This window comes from Alligator sinensis, unplaced genomic scaffold (genome assembly GCF_000455745.1).
Source record: "Alligator sinensis unplaced genomic scaffold, ASM45574v1 scaffold1801_1, whole genome shotgun sequence".
Classification (NCBI taxonomy): domain Eukaryota; kingdom Metazoa; phylum Chordata; order Crocodylia; family Alligatoridae; genus Alligator; species Alligator sinensis.
In genome coordinates, this window is record NW_005842608.1 from 884,102 (window position 1) to 893,525 (window position 9,424).

At 44.1% G+C, this 9,424-nt stretch overlaps 1 protein-coding gene across 1 annotated transcript in view; it reads right to left on the bottom strand.

Moving 5' to 3' along the window:
- The window catches only part of PIGL (phosphatidylinositol glycan anchor biosynthesis class L), a 61,706-nt gene extending 52,288 nt beyond the window's left edge, over window positions 1-9,418 (bottom strand). The window contains exons 1-2 of the mRNA XM_006033112.3: window positions 9,328-9,418; window positions 5,322-5,421 (exon numbers count right to left, since the gene is read on the bottom strand). Of these exons, the coding sequence (XP_006033174.2) occupies window positions 5,322-5,421; window positions 9,328-9,400 (173 nt within the window). The 5' untranslated portion in view covers window positions 9,401-9,418. The remainder of the gene's footprint in view (window positions 1-5,321; window positions 5,422-9,327) is intronic.
- Between the last annotated feature and the right edge of the window lie 6 nt (window positions 9,419-9,424).

Sequence of the window (9,424 nt, forward strand, 5' to 3'; positions counted from 1 at the left end):
TTGTCTTCAATCTCCGTCATGGTATCCACTTGGCTTCAGGAGGGGGTTTGCACCATGATGCCCGTCCTGCTGATGAAAGGGAGTACACAGGGTAGACTTCAGGACTCACTGGTGAGGCTGCTTCTGGACTTACAGGTTCACTGTGATGCATTCAGGATCTTCTCTATCCACCCAGGGATGATCTTATTTGCCCATGCAGCACTCCTGGTTCAGTGTAGTGAGAAGCATGGGTCCCTTACACTAGGCTTCTGGGACAGCCCACTGTTTTTGCTTGAGTTGGGAAGGATGTTGTACTGACCGTCTGAATACTTATGCCCAAAGAGATGCCAATTGAAAGTGATGAGTCCTTAGCAATGATGCAGTATGAAAATGCAGCTGAGTAATGTCCACAGACTGAAACCCAGCTCAGTGGTCCCAGACCATTTGCTATAACCAACCCCCATCTCATGACCAACTATCTCCTTGTGCAATGACTCCCCACATACACTTTGCAAATTCAGAGTAACTTTAGATCAATGGCCTGGAGGGGCACTGGATTGCTATCTCAAGAGCAGCGGGATTCGCATACCAGTTACTTGAATTTGCTCCTTGAAGAAGATGGGTAGATGTATCCTTCTGTATGTTCGCTTGAATAGAGCTGCCCTGATGTGATTTAAAGTGGACTGTTCTCTTGGAAGTTAATCATGGCAATTTATGCTTTAATAAATGGAACCCAGCAGGAAATGCCAGAACAGGCTTAGAGAATGATTGAACTTCTGGCAAAAACCTGCATCTCCTACTCTGATTACTCAACAGACAAATGCTTTGTAAACCAGCCCTGTCTGCTTTCATAAATATTTCCAGAACTGGATTGGCCTGCTATTTTAGACATGTCATGGCAGCAGATATGTTGGTTGAATTAGTCTGTGCTTGCGCTAGGATGAGTGGTCGTTGCATTCTATATGAACGTCATAATTTAGCTACACTGCATCCTCTTGGCTTGAATGACAGGCTTTAGAGAGCAATTCTAAATCTCTTTTAATGCTAATATCAAAACATGTCTTATGACAAAGCCCTCGTCTCTTCATTTCCAAAATCATCTAAATAGTGCTAAAGAGCTCAGTGTTGTAGTATTTAAGCCTTGATTAATGTGTGCCAAATATCTATGCGCATTAAAAGGAAACGAGTCAAATATTTTTATGTTATCGTTCATATTATTAATTATTTTTCAATTTGCACATTATTTCTGTCCAATTTTTCCAATATTTTCCATGTCAGTTCTAGGAATTAAGTTTCAACTGAAGGAATTAACTTTGCAATAGCAAAGTTACCAGGCCTGAGTCTCAGCCACTTCTAAAGGTGAAGTGGAGCAGAGACAAAGCTGGCATTCAGTCATGTCTGCTCTTTGGACGCATGCTCAGCTGGTATATACTGCTGGACCTAATACAACTTACATATCAGGGCCTACTCCTCCAAATTCTGAAGCTGGCCCTAACTCCCCAGCAAACACAAACACAGCCCCGAAGGGGGGGCTCTTAATTACAGCAGTCTTTAATGGGTTACCTGTTGTTTATTCTTGCTGGCCTGAAACAAGTAAGTGCACTGTGACCAGCTGCACTCCTGCCCACCCAGGTATGCCCTATATGAAAAGGATTTCCCAGAAAGGAAAGTCACCTGGGTTCTAGATCCTGAAGTTCACGAGGTGGCCCACAGTAGGGCAATATATTTTGTACAGTGGCTTTGGGTCACTTTCAATTAAGGACACGTGGACTACCATGGCTGTAAGTGCTCCCCCAAGAATCAATAGGAAGCAATTATCTGGACAAGCTATTTTTAAATGTTGAACACACACTGTTCTCGGAACCTTAAAAACATTGTTCAAGACTAGGAGGGGTTACAACCCAACTGGAGGTGTTACTATGAACTGGTGGATTGTTTTTTGGGTTTTTTGTTTTTTACTTTTTCTATGCCTCACAGAGAGCGCAAAGCACTGACTGTGTCAATCAATGTTACATTTCAAATCTGTTTCTCTTGTATGTCTTGAAAATTCTACTAACTCAATTGCGCAAAGGAGGAGGAACCGGCATGACTCAGCTCCATGCTGCAATGGCTGGAGCCGATTCAGAGTAACAATCCTTTGGATTTTCCTTACCAAAATATGAGTCCACAGCTCAGATACTGTAAAGTATGTGGAGTCCGGGTAAGGAACACAGAGTGGCAGTGTGCCTGCCACAGTCCTCAACTCAGGCAGGAGCTCATGGGAAATTTCCCTTTTCAGAGTTAGGAAAGAAACCCAAACTGCAGAAGATCTTGTTCACTGCCTGTGAAGACAAATTGTCAAAGAGGAGCAATCTTCTGACTGCCAGCTCCTTCCTGGCCCCAAATTTTCAAGAAAGGATGGTGACAGGTAGCAGGCATTAATTCATTCTAAATATTTTTATAGAATCCCCTTTTAAAGAAGGGGAAATCAAGACACTGAAAATGAATGACAAGCTCTGGGCAAGAAATGAGTAAGGACTTCAGGAGCTGGCCTTTTACAAGGAAGGCAGAAAGCGAGACTATTTGCCAGTACTGGATATTGAACTAAAGTCTTTAAGAGATAAGGTCCTGGCTTTTAATCTCACAAGCGAGTTAATATCCAAACGTTCTGGTTTGTTTCCAGGAGCTCTGGGGGGTGCTAACTCTGTCTCTTTGAGACACATCCATTACAAGCGTTGCCCATCAATCATTAATTACATATTCCATGATCAGGAGAGGTTATTTTCTGAAATGGCTTGGACACTTTTTGTCAGGAAAGCAGTGTTGCTTCCATAGAGCAATGCTCTGGGTTGGGTATACTGATGGGAAAGAATGAACAGTCAGGAAGTTTGCATCATTTACCAACCAACGTTACACTGCAATAGAGAGTGCAAAAGGGCAGTATGACCACTGCTTCTGTATTTTGAGTGTCCTCTGAACATTTCAAGTGATGCCTGCTTCAATAACAGGATCCTCTCTGCTTTGTTACACTTGGCCAATCAAAATGACTTGTGTTTGTTTTCACAATTGTGGGTGTTGTAATATGACAATAATACAAAACAGTCTTACCTAAAAGCAGCTCATGAGAAAACAAGGGAAAACAGCTTTCCATTCATTCAAAAGGGAACCTTCTCATAGACATTTATCTCAGGTGATTCAAAAACCACCACCTGCTCATTGTTCTCCAGTACAACTAATCAGCTGCTGCTTCTAGTATCAGCTATCAGCCCATGCTTGCATGGATGTGGACTGAGTTACATAATGGGTCTTTATGATCTCTGGCTTCTGTGATTCACTGGTGCAATGTGTTAATTAAAGCACCTTTCCAGGAGAAAGTTGCTGAAATAATCATAAAACACTGAAAGGTCAACTTCACCACTACTGCAGTTACACAACATGGAAAAGCCTAATAGTTGATGGCAGACAGATAAATGTAGTGCCAGGAAAACGTCTTAATGTAGGGTGATGCCCTGGGTTTAATACAAGTTCATTTGTGCTTGCATAGGTGGGATGAAACCGTGTTAACAAATATGTTACAGAACCTAACTACAGCTTGGAAAAGGCAGACTGTAACCTTGAGAGTGTTTCAGAGTGGATCAAGGTTGCTCAACTGAAACAACATTGGATTTTTTTATTTAAATTAAATCCATTTTGTTTTTTTTTAAATAACAGTGTCAAATGAAACGTAAAACTCCAAGAAGCCCACATTAAGGCCTTGATTTATTACAATCTATTCCAACAATTTAAATCAAATGCCAAAAAAATGTCTGTTGAAGTCTGAAATGCTAGTAAACCAGTGAAAGTCATAGGTTTGGGCCCTGAAATCAAGGTCTGGTGAAGGGCTTGCTAAACCAACTTCTGACAGTAATAGCCTCGTACAACAAGATCAGAAAGAGTATTCTATTCATTTCAGCTTATTTGCCTGGTTCAGTTCAATGGCCACTGAACTGAAAGCTGAGACACCAAGTAGTTCTTGAAAAAGTAGGTGTTGGAAAAGTAAGATAGCTTCTTCCAATCATGAATAGAAGCTAGGCATGAAATACTGGGATCTCTTAATTCTATTGTCTTTAAGGACAAGGTAACCAGAAACAATCAGTTCAACTTCCTCCCCAAAGATAATTCTTCCTTTATTTAACATAGCAAATGAAAAACGAGTAGGTAAACAGAATTGGGTTTTTTGTTTTTTTTGTTTTTTAACATATCCAGAATATTTAACATAGTTGTAGGAAAGACCTGCTCATAAATGACTTGGCATGAAGGATGATCTATGACAATTTGGACAGCAAAGAAACCCAACTAATCTGCCCAGAGATGCTGTGTCAGAATCTAACTACCTGGTTGCTTGTAATGTTTTCAGATGCATTGCGGCCAGCTCTTAAATTAAATGCTTTTGTTACCAAGATGCACTAGAATTCACTTCCTAGTGCACACGATTTCCTTGTACCAGTGAGTTAACCAATTAATATTACATTATGCTTCAGCCTGACTGAGAGAGGAGTTTCATAGTTTCACAGTAGCTAGAGTCAGGAGGGACCTGATCAGATCATCTAGCCTGCCCCCCTGCCACAGGCAGGAATGAATGCTGGGTTCACAAGACCCCAGACAGGTGATCGTCCAACCTCCTCTTGAATATGCCCAAGGTAGGGGCGAGGACCACTTCCCTAGGAAGTTGGTTCCAGATTCTGGCCACCCTAACTGTAAAATATTGCCTTCTGATCTCTAACCTAAACCTATTCTCCATCAGCTTATTACCATTGTTCCTCGTCACCGCAGGTGGTGCTGGGGAGAAAAGGGCTCTGCCTATTTGCTGATGATCTCCCCTGATGAGTTTGTAGGCAGCCACCAGGTCCCACCTCAGCCTCCTCTTGCCAAAGCTGAACAGGTTCAGGTCCCTCAGTCTCTCCTCGTAGGGCCTGTCCTGCTGCCCTCTCACCAAGCGGGTGGCCCTCCTCTGAACCCTCTCCAGGCTGGCCACATCCCTTTTGAAGTACAGCACCCAGTACTGGACACAGTACTCCAACTGCGGTCTGACCAAAGTCGCATAGAAGGGGAGGATCACCTCTCTGAACCGGCTTGAGATGCACCTTTGGATGCGTGACAAGGTATGGTTGGCCTTGCTGGCTGCGGTCTGACATTGGTGGCTCATGTTCATCTTGGAGTCAATAATGACTCCAAGATCCCTTTCCGCCACTGTGCTTTCAAGAGGGGGACTCCCCAGCCTGTTGATGTCATGGGCTACTAAGTGAACTTTCCCTGGAGTCTGAAGGTAAAGGTAGCTGTTCACACACAGCAAGGGGATTGTGCTAGAATTACAAACTGGTTACCTGTGGTCAATAACTGCTACGTTGGAAGGAGGGATCCCCAAAACAGCACAACTCTCTTCAAGTTCTCTCTTACGAATCTCTCCTTGATTGTAGTAATTTCCTGAGGATGACAAATACAGCAGCAAGCTACTTTAGTTCAAATATACATAGGGCAAACACCTCCTGACCTAAGCACCAGTATTCTCAAAGCATGTCAGCACTATGCAGGATCTGAAAATACTAAACATCAGAGCTCCCCATCTCAGGACCAGGCACACTGTGGGGAGCAAACCCTATATAGTCTTTAGCCAGGCAACACTCCCTTCAGCCAGTGGAAAGTTTTAGGACAAAATTCTGCTCTTGGTTACACCCACCTGCCTGTCTTGACTCCAAATGCACATGAATATCTGAGAGTAGAACGAGCTCATTCAGCTGGAGGCTTGGAATTGCCAAACCACATCAGATCAGTGGTTCACATGGTCCACCACCCTGTCTCTGACAACAGCCATGTCCCACATGCTTCAGTAGAAGGGGAAAAAAAAACCCTAAAGTGGACAATTATACAATAATTAGCTTCTAAGGGGAATTGTTTTCCTGCATCCTCAGCAAACAGTGGATGGACTAGGCCCTGCAGTAGGCAGGCTTGCAGCTCTTCTGTTTTCCCCTGTATAAATATCTAGTAGTCTGTTGAAGTCTACTAAGCATTTAGCCTCAATGACATTTTGGTTGCAGTGAGTTCCACAGGTTAATTGTGCTTTGGGGGAAAACAGTATTTACTCTTTCTAATCTAATATAATTCTTGCAAGAACATAAAACTAGAGTCACTATTTATACCTGACCTCTATGGAAATCCTGAATACCATACAATGCAAACACTTGTTGACCATATTGGAAAAAATCACATGACCTGTATCCATTCAGTATGTGCTGGGTGGGCTCTACAAAACTGGGTATGGGTCTCAATTCACCTCCTAGAACACAGACACTGATATACCACAATGAGCAATAGCTGGGCTCCTTATGAGGCCATACATTGATGCCTCCTTCATTATGAGAGGAAGTTCAATAGACTCTAACTGCTGTAAATTATGTTGAGACACTAGCTCCTCCGCTGTCTGCATCAGTCATACACACAGTCACCAGGAAATGCTGGTGCAGGATCTAATGCAGCAGAACAGAAAAGCATTTACAGAACCGAAAAGGCCTGTTAACAGCTGTTAAACCCACATTCAGCAAGCAGCATTCTGGAAAACTTACAATAGACACGCTGGGACCAACAGCTAGCAGGGAACCTGGATTCATTATCTTAAGACATGGGCTGCTTCTTGATTTAATTGGTTTCATCTCATCCTGCCCTCATGCTACCTTGTACTTTCCTTGGCATCAACTGTGAAAAGCCCATGTGAGAGTCGAGCCAGTCCTTGCAAGAGTGATGCCCTGCTCAGTGCAGCAGCTGCAACCCCGGTGTAACTTCCAAGACATAGCGTGAAAAAATACTGCCACGTCTTAATGGACGATTCAAGTTTGCACTCGGGCACTCTGAATTACATTTAACTTTTCATTACTATGATTCGAGTCATCAAAGAGTAGCATTTATCTGGCGGAGTGTTGCAATCTGAGCTGTCAAACTAGGCTGTGTGTGTCATTCAAAGAGGGAAGCATTAACTTCACAAGAGAAAACTTCCTATTATAATACAACTTAAAATTTCTCACCGTACCCCTGGAGTGGGTGTTTTTAAGCGGCCAGGATATAGCTCAAGAAGCTGCAGAAGATTGTATGTCAGGTTGGAGTTCTGCAGCGGCCCAGGCCCTTGTCAGAACATCTCAAGATCATGTTCTTCTTCCCTTGGTAAATTACAGGAGATCCGGGGAGTTTACTGTGGGGGAATATTTTAAAAACAGAAGTCCCGGCTCTGACGCATGGCCATTAATGATCATGAGGCACCACTCATATGGTTGGGGGTTTGTCCTATTATCCCTTGTCAACATTTCTTCTCTTGGGATACGTTATGTTGTGTACTAGTTGGCTGTTTAGTTTCAGCAACATTTTATGTGTAAGGGGTCAAATTCTGTACAAGACATCACCACAAGCTGTAAGACCAGATTCATATCCTTCAGCTTGTGGAGTCCTTTACAACGACCTATCAATGTACGCTAGAATTACTGGGACGCCGTTACTACTGACAACTGCTGAATGGCTAGTGGCCTTGAGTCCCACCCGCGGGATGCTCCCAGCAGGGTAACCCCTACTAAGGAGAGTAGAACATCACCAAAGATTATACATTGTGATGTATTTCTAATTGCATTTGTGGTTGTGATCTGACAATTGCAAGCGTGATGCTTTTTGTTTTTAATCTCCATTTTACAATTTCACTAAACACTCAGTCTCTGCTCAGGCCCACTAGTCATCACTTATTGCACGAATGAAAGACTAACTAGGTGAATCACAGAATCCTTGTAAGAGCTGCTAAGGTTCTTGTTATGTAATCCATTCCCCTGCAAGGCTGCTTTCTTCACAGAAAAAACATGCGAGCAAGTGAACTGAAGCAGCACCATAAAAGCTTTTTATAATGTATGAATTCACTACATTAAGACTACTGTCAGAGATGGTAAGGAAATGATAATAAATAATAATAGTAATAAAAGAGATGTTCTTCCTTGGAAAAGATCTGTAATATCCGGAATATTCCTACAGAAATGGACTGCAGGATGGCATTGTGATAACCTTTATGCACAGCTGTGAGAAAGCCAAGTGACATGCTCTGAACTGGTTTTAAGATCTGAGCCAGCAAAAAACATGCTGGAGGCTGTTTATTCAGCTTTTGGCGAGTTGTAGATTTGACCGATAAAAAAGACACACTAATACGTGCATCTAAGGCTTCTCAGCTATAGAGACTGCTGAGGTATGATGCCTCGAATGGAAAGCAGAAAACTTGGAGGTAAGCTATCTGGAGTTTTGAGATGTAGTTTGACACCACTGAGTTTCTTGTAAAGTAATCCATAATGAAGTGACACCGAGTCTTTAATTTACACCATAACCCCGTTGGGGCGTGAACCTTGTCTTTTATACGTGTAGCACCACACAGCCCGTAATACCTTATAAATGATGTATTTGCCTTCCGTGTAAGTTTATTTGTTTCTTTCTTTGGACTGATTTTCAGTTTCACTTATGCATTTTGGTTCTAAGATCCATAATTTCCTTGAAACTCACAATACAAGATATTTATTAGACTTCCTGCCAATGGTTTCCGATCCCTACTGCCTGTCACAGTACTGGTATTTCAGGCTTCGAGGAATGATACTTTAGATTTATCCTCCTTGCCTTAATGACGAACACCTGCGTTGGCAAGGCATGCATATGACCCGCCACTGCCCGCTTTCCGCTCGGTGACATGTGGGCTACTCCCTAAACCGAGTCACTAACTAGAGAGGTGTCAGAAGGGCCAATTACTGTATAGCAGTGGTTCCCAACCTTTTTAGACCGCGGACCAGCACAATGCAGACCAGAAGCGGATGGCCTACTGCGGACCAGCAGCCAGCCCTTTTTTATACTCAGTATATCCCTCTTCATATTCAGTAGAAAAAAGGGTTGGCTACCGGTCTTCCAGCGCGGCTGGGGCCGGTCTCTATGGAGACCCTGGCCCTGCGCTGCCATGGTGCCACCGCCCCTGGGGTCTCCATGGAAACTGGCCGCAGCGACGTGAGCAGGGGCTGCTGGGTAACGGAGTCCAGCCCACGGCCGGAACCGCCACATCGCCCGCCCCTGACCTAAGCAGCATGGTGATATTCGAACGCAAGAGGTGCGATGACGCAACGCTGCGTCACGTCACGTCACTGTGTAATGTCCCGACACACCAATGTTTTACCACGGCTTATCAAGGGCCACCCCTGCGAGATGGCTCCAGGCCTTCTGCAACCTCACCGCTCCCATGTCTCTGCCCCTGACGTCACGAGGCAGCGCACCGCACTGGTGACGTCACTGCCGTCACGGGGCAGCCGGACATCCGGGGCACTCCTTCCCCCTCACCTGAGGAGCTGCAGAGCAGCCAGAGCCGGGCCCGCAGGCGGCCCAAGCTGAGGAGGGTGGGAGCGAAGAACATGGCTTCGTCATCAGGGTGCGCCGT